Here is a 13,530-nt window from a genome sequence, read left to right on the forward strand (position 1 = left end):
GCTGAGCCAAAGGCAGATGCTTAACTGCCTTGAGCCACCCAGGTACCCCATATTCTACCCTTTTAAAAGATTATGACCCATTAAAGTTCATTAAGAATACCTCATCAATAGCTTAGCTCTTACTCAGATTTTTCTTCTCTTTTAATACCTTAAAATATTTCCTTCCAGATGACCACATTAGTTATGAAACATGCTGTTGTAATAGATTTTATTTGACTTCACAGTCTGTTACACATCTAATATAACTTGGGTGTAGAGGAGCTAAATAATTACAGTGAAATAAACGAATTGTAGACTTCATGTTACGAATGAATTGTAGATTTGTCTAGTCAGCTTCATAGTTAATTTTTAACCTCAATTTTATTTCTCTTGTAAATTGTGAAATATATCATCTGTATCAAAGCATGTTTACAATATGTAAAATTTAAAGGTAGCTAACTACAGTGAACATCTGTGTAACCACCATAGAAGTTAAGGAATAAGACATTTGCCAGAATCTTAGGAGCTCTTGTTTTTAAAACTTTGTTTTCCTTAAGTTAATGCTACGCTAGTATAGCTTTACAGCTGGACTTCAGACCCTGGATGTTGTCTCCTTCCTGAGAAAGGGGGAAAGTAGACATCAGAAACTAGAGGGAGCTGTTTGTGAATGAAAATTCAAAGCTTTTAGCCCAGAATCAACCATCAGTGTGGTAAGGAGTACCATGTTCCTCAGGGAGGATAGATGTTGTCTAGCCAAACTGGTGGAGTGTGTATAAGTGTGGATACCCAGCAATTGTTAAAGGCATTTTAGCCAGCCCAAGAGCCCTACTGATAGGTTCTAATTTTAAAATTGTCCCAGGATTTCTCTGGGTTCTAAACTGCATCCTTAAGTAGCTGAATGCAGTTTATACCTCAAAAAGCTTCAAAATACTTTTGCATTTGAAGATACCGATTTTCCTGGTCCTCCAAGAGAAAAGAATGGTTATGGATATGGCAGTGAGAAATAATCATTTCCATTAATAGCTTAATTCCGTGGGTATCATCTGTAATGGGCCAATCTGTAACACTGACCAAACTTTATGGTATCCCAGTAGAAAGTGCGTAAGGCTATTTATTTAAAGTTCTATGTTTCTTTGGGGTGGGAACGATAGGCCAAGTTCAAGTCCCAACTCGGAATTTGTGTGTGTCTCTTTTGAAGGGGGGAAGGGACTCTGGAATATGAATTATCTTCACTTGTTAATCCTGAACATGCTTCTGACTCATGAGTGGCAGCAGCCATGGGAGCAACTCCAGCCTTTCTCAGCAGATGTCACTGTTACTGTGTATGTTGAAGTATTTACAAAGGAAAAAAGAAACAAATAACTAATATAGAGTTCATATTTATCAGTTGTGCCAAATGTATTTAACATTTTCTTGACTAATACCTTTTTTATATTTAAGGGATTTAATATTTTTTTAGACTTGAAGTGATTGCTAAATTTGGGATGGTCTAGCAGCTACGGATGAAGAATGTTTTTATTCTGTTTTTGTCCACATGTAATCTGAATCATCCTCTGCTTTCATTGCTATCATAATTTTCTGGCAACTGAAAGTTAACTTCAGTCAGTTGAAAGTTGATCTAAGTCTGATTGTTTATTAATGAATTATCTTCATGTTCCTTTAAATAGCAACTCAACTTTATTCAGGTATTCTGGGCATTTTTAGAAGATGCTATGCTCCAATGAGATTTTTCTCTTACTACTCCCCTTCTCAAAGTAACATTGGTTAAAATTGAATGTACTTGGTATTATCCCATACTTCGTTACTGAAAAAAGTTCTTTTACTAATTATATTCAAATATTTGATAGCTCTTAATTTTTTATAATTAGGAAATTGAATTATAAGATAATTAGAAAAGGAATTGTAAAATGGGTAACTTTGTTTTCAGTATTGGAAATAACTTCTCAGAGCCAATTATTTTTATCTGATTACTTGCCTTAATTATTTCTGGCATGAATTAAACTTCCATGATAAAATGTTTTGCAGGTTAATGAATCAAAAACTATTTTAAAGCTCTGCGATTTTGGGTCAGCTTCACATGTTGCGGATAATGACATAACACCTTATCTTGTCAGTAGATTTTATCGTGCTCCTGAAATCAGTAAGTTTCTTCAAATGTTTTTTGACCTGGGCCATCATACACAGTGGAAACAGCATATTTAATGTCTAAGTACTGTTTTCCATCGCACTTCAGCAGCTGCACGAGGTCATTGATGAGGAAGGGAACCGTAGCAAGTTCATCCTCCTCAGGTGGAATGGTGGTAGTTGTGACAGGAGTCTTGATCATGTCTGGCAAGAGTAGCAAAACAGTTGTGGAAAATCCTCGGCTTTAGAAGACTGCTCTTGATTACTCAAGGTCTGATTATCAAATTTATGGATTGTATGGGACCTTTGTTTTTTGCTCTTCCTGTTGCCTTGGTTGAGGCTGGTTAGCACCTCCACCAAAGGTGAAATGGGAAAAGAAATATTCATTTCCTTCTGCCCCCCCCCACCCTTTCAATTCCTTTCTCATTCCCTCATTTTTTAAGAGTCTGTTAAGAATTAGTGGGGAAAAAACATGAAGCTAATGCCAAAGAGAGGTATTAAGATTGCAGTTATGTAGGCCAAGCTAAAGTAACCCCCTATTAACGAAAATAGTTGATTGTTTCTGTCATCGTGTATTAAACTTCAGTTTTGTTTTCAGTTATAGGTAAAAGCTATGATTATGGTATAGATATGTGGTCTGTAGGTTGTACCTTATATGAACTCTACACTGGAAAAATTTTATTTCCTGGCAAAACCAATAACCATATGTTGAAGCTCGCCATGGATCTCAAAGGAAAGATGCCAAATAAGGTAGGACATTAACATGAGCTGTTTCTGGTTGTTTTTCAAGGTCTTAGCAATAGTTTACTGTAGACCAGTGGATTGCTGCCACTTTACTCATCACTAATGGCTATAAAACCATTTCAGAAAGGCAGGTGTATGGTTACTGTGATTGCTTAGCTCTTTTAAATTTCTGCTATTTAAAAATAATGGTTCTCATCATCCAAGAGCTATCAGAAGTGATTAAGAGAACTCCATTTTCCTCTTCACCTCTAATGTCTCTTTGCTTTTCTTTACTGTGTTAAGCAGGAGGGTAGGGTCCTACAGTTTAGAGTAGAAGTGGAGTTGAGGAAGAGAGATTGATGAGCATAAATTTGTTAAGCACCATACTTGTATATATATGACTGTTTCATATCTTTGTTCTTCCCTTGTTCCATTTATTATCCTTTAATGATGGGCAGAGAAGCAGCCTTGGGAGCACACCGTTATTGGTAACAGCACCAAACATGCTTGAGAGGTGGAATGAAAAAAGATGCAGGTCAGGTTAGTTCAGATGTGAAGAAGGGCTCAGTTGTCAGAGAATGACGGGGTGAATATTGGAAAAGGAACTTGATGGCAATCAGTTTATTAAAGATTGAAAGTTATTTGGGAAAGGTACCAAGAAAAACTCACTTAAAATTGACCTCTTTCTAACATAAAACTCACCCTTAATGCTTCAGGTACAATAATTAGTTTCAGAAATGAAGCAGAAATTTCAGGCATTTATAAACCTGTCCCAGGGCCATATCTTAAACTTTGGTAATTTTAGCTTATTTGCTGAATTTCTGAGCGAGTACAGATTTTGCCCCATATAAGTCAGAAGCCATTATGTTTTTTATTTTTTAGGTACTGTCCCAATTCTCTCATGTTGGACTCGTTTAGAATAAGTTACACAGGAATTAGTTATGTTGGTATTTGTTTTAACAAGGTCTGACCTGTATCATTTCAGGGCTCTTGGAACATAATTTGTGAAACGTCATCGGGTTTCTTAAACTGCCAAGAGAAAAGGCCCCAAATATGTAATATTTTTCCTAAGAACAAATGATTTCATATTTGAGTCTCCGTTTTGAGTAGTGAAAGCACAACGTGATATTACAATTGGTTTAAGTCATTGCCTGGGAAAATATAATTTCAGGTTATTAAGTAGTTTCAGGCACAGCATTTATATTAGCTTTTTCGAATATGTTAAACCCTCCAGAGCAAGGAATCTAAGAGATTCCTTAAATGAGAATAGAAATCCAGAGAGACTGAATAAGTCTTATTTGTGACTTGTTATGTATTAAATTGTTGGTAGGCCAGACTGTTTCGTAATAGTTCAAAACCCAAGTTTTATTTTGCTTTATTGCCAGATGATTCGGAAAGGCGTATTCAAAGACCAACATTTTGATCAAAACCTCAACTTCATGTATATAGAAGTTGATAAAGTAACAGAGAGGGTAAGTCCCTTTTAACTGCTACGTTAAATGATTGTCTTTTTGTAAACAAGCTGAATACTGGGTGGTACTAGGAGCTGTGAATATTTAAAACACTAAAAATAATTTCTTTTTGCTGGTGGCCAATTCCTGAATAAAACACAATGAGGTTATGAGAAAGAGGAAGGGAATTAAAAATGTTTGTCTAGTATAATGACTCTATTTTTATGATAGGTCATATTTAGGCCCTCTTCCTCTGTTCTTGGGAGCATTTTCTTTCTCTGCCCTCCTATCCAGCTTCTGGACTGCTTACCAGAGTGATCTTTTTGAAAAAACAAATCTTACCATGTTATTCTCAGTGCTTAAAATCCTTATCCTTTTGTTGGGTTCCTCTCTGATGAACTCTGTGGACTTGAGCAGTTTGCCCACCCCCTCGGGGTCTCTGTAACCTCCCCCATTCCACACTTGGCAGTCAGCTGAAGGGCGTGTCATGTCATGTCTCTCTCTGCCTTTGTTCACAGACCATCCTGACCTTACTTGCCTCCTCTCCCTCCTCATCCCCTAAAAATAACTTATCCAACTTGAAGCGTCAGGGGAAATACATGCTCTATATGAGCTTTTCCAAACCCTCTAGGTTGAAGTATAGGGACTTTTCCGCTTTTTTGCCCCATTATATTGTCTGTTCCTAACTTTGTCAGAGCACTTAACCATAAGCACACAGTTCCATGTCTGTCTGTCACCACTTCAGGGCAGGGAGAGGAGAGTTGAAACAGGAAGTGCTTACTGTTGTTATTACTAATTACTATTAATTGCTCTTAATCATATAATTATTATTAATTATGTAACAGTGTGGGGATTTTCATAGACTTCCTGTTAGCAGTTTGATCTTTTTACAAACTTACAGTATGTTTTTTAAAAATCTTCATAGCTAACTTGGGGTTGTTTTTTTCTTTTCTGGTGGGGGGTGTTGGGTTTGTTTTTCATTCAGTTTTTTCAGTTGGTTCTTACAAAGATAAAGAGAATAGGGGCATCTGGGTGGCTCAGTCGTTAAGCATCTGCCTTCAGCTTGGGTCATGACCCAGTGGTCCTTGGATAGAGCCCCACGTTGGGCACCCTGCTCAGCAGGAAGCCTGCTTCTCTCCCTTTCCCACTCCCCTACTTGTGTTCCCTTTCTCGCGGTCTGTCAAAATGAAGTTTTAAATGAATAGATGATATATATATCATCTCTATATCTGTATAGATGATATATATATGTACATATATTAAAATTTTCGATAGACCAATCAGTCTGATTTAAGATACATATGCTCAGTAACTCTATAAAAGTAGACATACACATCTTTAAAAATTATTTTTAGGAGAAAGTTACTGTCATGAGCACCATTAATCCAACCAAGGACCTGTTGGCTGACTTGATTGGGTGCCAGCGGCTTCCTGAAGACCAACGTAAAAAAGTACACCAGCTAAAGGACTTGTTGGACCAGATCCTAATGTTGGACCCCGCTAAACGAATAAGCATCAACCAGGCCCTACAGCATGCGTTCATCCAGGAAAAAATTTAAACGAGATGAAGAAGCTCCAAGGGTTTGAGTAATTAAATACAAAGACTGAAGAAATTTCACAGCAGTTTATTAATGTATATAAACTTATAAATATTTCTCCAGCAAATTTGAGGAAGCATGATATATTTGAATTAACACCAAGGGTGATATTTCTTTTAGAAATGTTAGTTAATCTGTTTTGTGTCTTATGTGAAATTTCACTGTAGAACTGTTTTAATTGCCAAGACTGCACAAAATTACAGTGCTAATGTACATGGTTGCAGTTCACATAAAAGACAAAAGCATCTGTTATAAAATGAGTAGTAATACTGGGTGGTTGATTTATTTTTAGCAAACTTGGCTTCATATTGGTCTTCAGATAAAATGGCCAGCATAAATGCTGTTTATATTCACGTTTTCCTAGGTGTGTGTGTGCAGGCCACAGCAGCATGCCCTTGGTGTAGTCAGTGCCGAAAGGGGTCTGTTCCTTCTTGAGCCTGCCTGCAGGGATGGTCTCCTCTTTTAAAGCAGGTTGTGTACAACATTCAGTACACTGAAGGTAAGCTAAACCATCAACATCACTGGTGTTTTAAGATGTTATTTTATTGGAACAGTTGACAATGAGGGATATTAGCTTTGTGGCGGAATTCCCTGCATGTGTGATAGCTGATGTTGTGTTATTTTTGGCATTGCAACTGTGGCGTAGTTACAGTTTCCTTTCTGTTCATCGCATTTAAAATCGGAAGAGTGTGCGCTTGATGGACACAGCGCCTTCAGTGTACTGTTTCTTACTGACTTTCAGTTTTTTAGACCAACTTGCTATAGACTTTATATACATTTTGTTAGATACAGTTCGTAGTGACGTAGAGACAAGGCATCGTTTTCCTTTACTAATGACACATGTTGAGGCCTAATTCTGAAAGTCCTCATATTTAAAAGTTAGACAACATAATGAAATTTTTAACTATTTGTATGTCATTTTGAAAGTGTACTGCTTTATGGTAAAAGTGTTTTTCATTTGTTCATTGTTTTCATTATTTGTGATCATGTTGTCTTTCAATACAGGCATAAACCTTCCACTCTTGAACAAAGCAGCTGCTTTTTAAAAGCGGTAATTGCTTCTTTACCTTTTATTTCTTTTGTAAATGAAGCTTTTCTTTAAGAATGTGACTTTAAAGTGTTGTCTATTGCATAAAACAGTTGACACTCACTTATTGTAAAGTGAAGATTGTTCTCCTGCATGTGAAGTGGACCATGCAGATTTCTGTATGTTCTCAGTATGCATCACTAGATAATAAAGTCTTTTGTGAACAAGGCATTTGTAGCCATTTTTAAAAGTTTTTGTCTTCAGTGCTGGTAAGTCAGGTAAACCATAAATAGTTAAAAAGCAACCTTTCATTTCTTCCTTTAAGTCTTTAAAAGATTTTTTTGTTAAAAATGTAAGCTTAGCCACAAGTTGATTGTTTTATTAATAATCAGGATCCTAACTATTTCATCAAAAAAAAAATCCTACAAATATTGTCAGCTTTCAGTGTAGTGAGATAATTCCTGTAGGTTATGGGGTGTAATTCAGGATTTAACTAATGTTTCTGCTATTTTCTCACTTTTCCTTTTGATGGTGCGGAAAGAGAAAAGGAAAACGGGGCACAGGCCACTCACCGCCTTCTCCAAGGGGTCTGATTTGCTGAGACACCAGCTTCACCTTCTTAACAAGGTTATTTCTGACAGCATGTGTAGATAAACATTTAGCAACAATTTAAAACCAAATCATGTAAATCAGCTTGGTTTTGCAACACAAAGGAATTTGTATTTTTAACATGGTAGGAGAGAATTTTCAGAAATGTGTGTACATCTTTTCTGTTTGGGTGGTAAAATTAATGCTTATCTTCCTGAGCATTGTGGAAAATAACCAGATTTTAGGGGTTTAAATAATATTTTTAAATTGTAAATGGGATTTTTTTATTCACCCAGGCACCTAATTACAACAAGCATGCACATTTTGGTGCATTCAAGAATGGAAAATCAGAATAGCAGCATTCTTCTGGTGGGTTTTGCTCCATTTAAAGACATGAACTACAGCCAGGAAGGTGATAGATGATATAATAAGCCAACTTTGAATCTACACCCCGTCTCTTCATGGTTTAGACTTACTAAAAATAAATAAAAGGTGGTTTCCATCTTCAGGTAGAGTGAAGCCTTTTAAATAAGGCCTCACGGGTGCAGCTTGTCTACCTTACCAAAATGGGTAGTGATTTTCCCACCATGACTTACTTTATTTTGGTGATAATATGCTGCATATTCAAGTCTTTTGTAGTTATTTTCATTCAAAAGTAGTAAACATTTTGATGCTTCTGGTGATTTTCATGGCTTCATTTTATATAAGTGTTTAATAAGTAAGTTAACTTCCACTAGAAACAGTTCATCTTATGCCTTCAAAACTATTACCTATTCCTTAAAAAACAAAGTTGCTTGTTACTTGTTCTTTGTGTTTTAGGTGCAGTTCAGTGGAAGATGATGACAGCCAGAAGACATGAGCTAAGGTTTCTGTCCTATAAAAGATTTAAAAAAAAAAAAAGAAAGAAAAAGAAAAAAAGGAATTCTCCATTTAATTTTTGTCTAATTTTTTAGTTTTCAGCATTATGATTTGGGTTTCATTAATGTTTGGCACTTAGAGTAGTAGTGCTATTGTGGTGTTCATCTGTAAAGTGCTTGTTTTATCATACTTCCCACTTCCCTCCCTCCCTCCCAATAAAAACAGTGGTTAAATGTAGTAATATTATGAAAGGCTCTTGAATGTGAGATTCCACATAATACATGGCCATCAAAATTGGTTACTAGGGGTTATTAGAAAGGTAGAAACCACCACAATCACATACATCAAAAAGTAGTTTTTAGCTTTAGGTATCTTATTTCCTTGGCAGATGCAAAAGAATAGAAAGTGGAACTTTAACTCCATTAATACTCTATTCCCTGACTTTCTCTTTTAGTAACTATTTTTGTAAGTGCTTCAGTCATGGTCTTAAGATAGATAAATATTTAGAACCAGTCAGTTTTTCTTAAGTGAGAGAAGTAGATCTTTGTTCCCAAATTTAGCATTCCTAGGTTTGTCTACTCTAAAGGAACTCTGCAAACATTCTTTATATACATACACATGATTTTCTTAGAATTAGAAATTTTGCTGAGGCAGAGATTTGGAACTTTGTTAAGACCTCTATTAGATGGTGGTCATAATTTAGTGAATTATCTTTAGCCTGCATTCATGTTTCAAAGTAGCTATATAGTTTTTAAATAAGTTAATCTCTGATAAAGCATTTGGGTTTTTTTAGACTTCACAGCAAAATATCACATGGTTGTCAGACGTCAGGGTTCCTTAGTCTTAGGACATAACCCTTGAAAAGGTCATAGTTCTTTCTGTAGTCAGGGGGTAAGTGAGATCCAGAAACCAGATATGCTGTAGTCCCCGTTCTCTATGTGGACCTTCTTAAAGGTATCAGACATCAGGTGGGAGCATCGAGGTTTTGAAGGAAGGGAGTGTCTTGTCATAAATTTTAAAGACCTTCCCAGTATTCCTGTTTTCCTCTTAGTCTTTATTAGTTGCATCCTTATTATTCCCCAATGTAGAACTCATTCCACTCTACTACTTTCAAAAGGAGTTTTTTAAGATACTCTAATTTTTTTTTCAGTATAGTAACCACCTTTTTTTCCTCCAAAACAAATACTCAGGACATTTCTACAATACAAAAAATGTATGTTTTAGGGTATGTGGTAGAGGCAGAGAAATGTAATATTCTCAGATCTATTTGATATTTGCATTCCTCCTACTATGCTCTACTTGTTCTTTATCATCGTTTTGTAATGCTAGCTGGTTACGTAGAAATAAGATCTCTGGAATGAAACAGAGGAATCAAATATCTTCAAATTTAAGCCAAATAGTTAAAGAATGCCCTTTTAAATGTTGGAGATAGGGAAAAAAAATGGATACTCAAATAAGTAATTTCCTTTCATTAATTATGATGACATCATTGGAAGTTGGGCTTCATAAAAAGTGTTTCTTTCCTTTTCATACCCTAGTTCAAGCATATTTTCAACATGAGTTCTATCATCCTTCTAGATGGGATGTCTTCCTTACGGAAATGTTCACTACAAATTCATTTGTATTTTTTTACATGTCAATAATGTACACTAAATTGACTTTAAAAGTGTTTTCCAGTTACTTGATAGATATCATCATGGCATCTTTAATTTTTTTTTCTCCTTCTATATGTAGGGTAAGGGACTGTTCTTCTGAAGAATCTTTCCGTTTAATGATCAAGATATGGAAGCTGGTCTCTGAAAATAACATGTATCCCAGTTACTGTGGTATCATGTGAATTGTAACTTGCATTTTAGCAGCAATGTTTCCAATTATTGGAAAACTTAATAAAATATGCCTCTTGTTATCATACTGTTTCCTGATTTCCTTTGCTGGGGTTTGCTATTTTACGTTTAGTTTTAAGTTAAAACAGCATTCTCTCTCAAGGTTTCTGATAGGCTATTTCACTGGTGTTCATAGATGTGCTTTGAAAGGTATTCTCTGCCCAAATATGATTGGCAACTGTCAGATTAAATTTAAATATTTATGTTAAAACTTCTCAGAAGATATCTGATATGCATTGTGAACCTCAGTGAAGGAGAACGGTGTAGAGAGAAGTTTACCAAACCACTTGGCAGAACCTGCTGCATGGCAACAGCCAATTTAGTATCTTCCTTACAAACATCAAAATACTTCTAGCAGCTAAGTGCAGAACACATGCCAAATAGAAACATCATAAGTAAGGAGGTAGCTCCCTTTTCTGTAATGATTTAAATCAGTTGGTTCATTGTACATGGGGAAGCCTGACAAATATGTACCATATCCTTAGAGTATCTACATCTCATTTTCTTCTAAAGAAATGTCCTCAGCTTAAAGCAAAAAAACTGTAAAATACCTAAAAGAGGGACAAGGAGATCGAATCTTTAATATAAAGCAGGATTGGAGGAGGCAGGGCCAGAGTGTCTGGCTGTGTCGGGTACACCCATCTAGCAGGTGCTATCTTCTCTACCTAATGGTCGAGTCCTAGTTGTGCTAAGAAATGGGCCAGAATGGCAGTGGCTCTGGACAGCCGCCTTGCAAAGGCCCCAGCTGTAGTTCCACTTGGGCTGGCAGAGGATGAAGAACTACATATTCTGTCTAAAGCAACTGACAAGGGTCATGAGATCCTGCTTTTTATTAGGGAAGGTAGTATGCAGGTTGCATTCGGTTTGGTGGGGGCTGGGGGTGGGGGGTTATGGCAAACTTGGAAGAGACTTTTCTCCCTGTGCTTTCATTGATGAGAAAAGAATCTGCCTCGGTTAAGATCCAAAAAGGAGGCAAGAAAAAGTGTCAGTACTGGACAGCCAAAGTATGGGGAATTTTTAAGCCAGCCAGAAAGCCAAATTCAACTGAAGTTTCCTGAATAAGAATCACTTCAATTTATAGGTGTCTGTTAGTAGCTTCCAAGTGTTTCTTCAAAAATAGTGGTGGAAGTTGGCTTCCAACAGGTTTGAAAAATTGCTAAGTCTTCCAAGTCTTTTGGTAACTACAGTACTCCCAACCCCCAATGATAAGTTTTTCTCTTAGCCAAATATTGCCTGTTTTACTCCCATCATTTGACAAGATGAATTTAGGATGGCTACATCTACTTTCCATGTATGTGCCTTTTCTGACCTCATTTTAGGGACTCTGCTTTAAAAATTCCACTATTCTTACTAATCATATTAAAATAAGTACCTGTGACTTATAATTGAAATCAGCATTGCTGCTAATGCATTTTTTATATAGTTAAATTTAAAACAATTTGGGACTAATAGGAAACTCTGATAAGTGTTTCAGTAACTAGCTCCTTTTTTAGGTCTAATGGCATCCTAAATAAAGTAGCTTGGTTATGTTTCCAGTAAGATTTGCCCTGCCTGTCTCTAAGACATCAAAGCCTCCCACCCCACCAAAGCAATACTTCGGTGCAGAAATCTATTTCTTGGAACTGCGGACACCGTGATCTTCCATTACCCCTACCTCTGAAATACTCCTCCCTACCTCCTGTTTCCTCTCTCCCATGTCCACTCCCACTCTTGGTCTTCCTGGAAACAAGGGCTTGTGTCTTCACTCCACAGCATGTTCCTGATGGTGGACACATGTCTTGTAAGAAGCAGGATGTGAATAATCCTGAGTTGTTACTCCAGTGACAGTTAATTTAGTCCCAAGACGGCCCATTTCATCCAGTCTGCCCTCTTGTGTCATTCATGTCTTTCCTCTGATCTGCTTTTTAATTTGCCAGGCACTTGATTCAATCCTCACATGATTATGTGCTCTGAAAGATCCACTACCTTCCTGACACATTAGGAAAGTGAAGAACTGAGGTTAAGGAACCTGCCTGAGGTGCAGTTCAGTCACATGGCAGAGCCTGGCTGTGGAGAAGGCCCTCGTGACTGCTCTCACATAACCAACCGTTCTCGAGGCTGGGCCGAGTCCTTTCCCTAACCCAGGGTATCTACATACCACGCAGTGACTGTTTGGGATAGAGTGATGAACAGAACAGGCATGTCCCTTTCCTGAAACTTTTATGGATAAAAATTACATTATTATGACCCTAAAAGTGAAGGGATAAGATCCAAGCAGGTAAAGAAGGTAAAAATGAGAATGGGTACAAAGGCTGCCAAATAAGGCTCGGGACTCAAGTGAGAATTGTAAGAATGAGAGGAAAGGTGGTTGAGAGGGGAAGCTGGGATGGTATGAAAGCACGAGTCCATTTTTTACATGCTGTTCTGGGAAAGGGATGTTCTACCACTTGGGATAATGACACAACTGTATGGGGTTTAGGTAAAATACTGTTCTATGGTAAGTTATCTTGAACAGTTTATTTTTCTGTTGTTGTATTGATAGTTCTAGAAAGTTCTTTGAAATTAATCTAAAAACTAAACCTACTCTCTCTGACCTCTGCTTCTAAGAAAATAATTTGAACCTTATTCTTTTACTAAAAATAGAATAGAGGAAAATGAAACCACAGTTGCTTTCTTCAACATGTGTTTGAAGTGTCTTTTAGTTCATCTCCCCTATCCCAATCTTGAATATTTCACCTTGCTTGTTTTGAGGGGGGCGAGGGGGTGCAGCAAAGATGATACACAATATTGACCATGCCTTGGCAGTGGGCTGGGAGTAGGGAGAGCTTTTTACTTCTCATTTTCCTTTGGGCAATGCTTGAAATTTTCATCGTGTTATTTTTAATGTTTACCAAAAACTCATTTGAGGGCAACCCTATTGGGACCCCTCTCACTCCTGAGAGCTTTCTCTGTCTCATTTAATAAAACTGTTTCTTTCCTCACAAAACAAAACAAAACAAACTCATTCGAATTCACCAAACATCCACTGAAACCAAAGCACACTACACCCTCCCCCGCCAAACATCCATTTTACATCAACTTTTTCCTTTAAGATGTTCTTCAAAGTGTGATCCAAGAACCACCTGCATGGGATGTTTGTTTATAGTGCAGGTCCCCCAGCCCCACTCCTGGATTCCACATCCTTGGGGCTGTGAGAGAACCCCAGACTCAATTTTTTTTTGTTTCCCTGATTAGGTGCAGTAAGGTGTGTCAGTCGCATGGTCTCCCTACACCCATACACTTTTCTTTTAAGATTTTTATTTATTTGACAGAGATCACAA

General features: G+C 37.0%; 1 protein-coding gene across 14 annotated transcripts in view; it reads left to right on the forward strand.

The window, feature by feature from the left end:
- The window catches only part of PRPF4B (pre-mRNA processing factor 4B), a 38,139-nt gene extending 27,885 nt beyond the window's left edge, over positions 1-10,254 (forward strand). The window contains exons 12-17 of one of the 14 annotated variants that reach the window (XR_004285176.1): positions 2,005-2,119; positions 2,702-2,853; positions 4,212-4,298; positions 5,633-7,859; positions 8,310-8,355; positions 10,083-10,254. Coding sequence is in view for 3 of the 14 variants with exons in the window: in XM_032340992.1 (XP_032196883.1) it covers positions 2,005-2,119; positions 2,702-2,853; positions 4,212-4,298; positions 5,633-5,836 (558 nt within the window). In the remaining 11 variants the exon portion in view is untranslated. Of the gene's footprint in view, positions 1-1,177; positions 1,302-2,004; positions 2,854-3,284; positions 3,367-4,211; positions 4,299-5,632 lie in introns of those variants that run through there. The other 13 variants (XR_004285179.1, XR_004285178.1, XR_004285182.1 and 10 more) reach the window with 13 other exon arrangements.
- Positions 10,255-13,530: the final 3,276 nt, after the last annotated feature.

The sequence above is a fragment of the Mustela erminea genome, chromosome 4, assembly GCF_009829155.1.
Source record: "Mustela erminea isolate mMusErm1 chromosome 4, mMusErm1.Pri, whole genome shotgun sequence".
Lineage (NCBI taxonomy): Eukaryota > Metazoa > Chordata > Mammalia > Carnivora > Mustelidae > Mustela > Mustela erminea.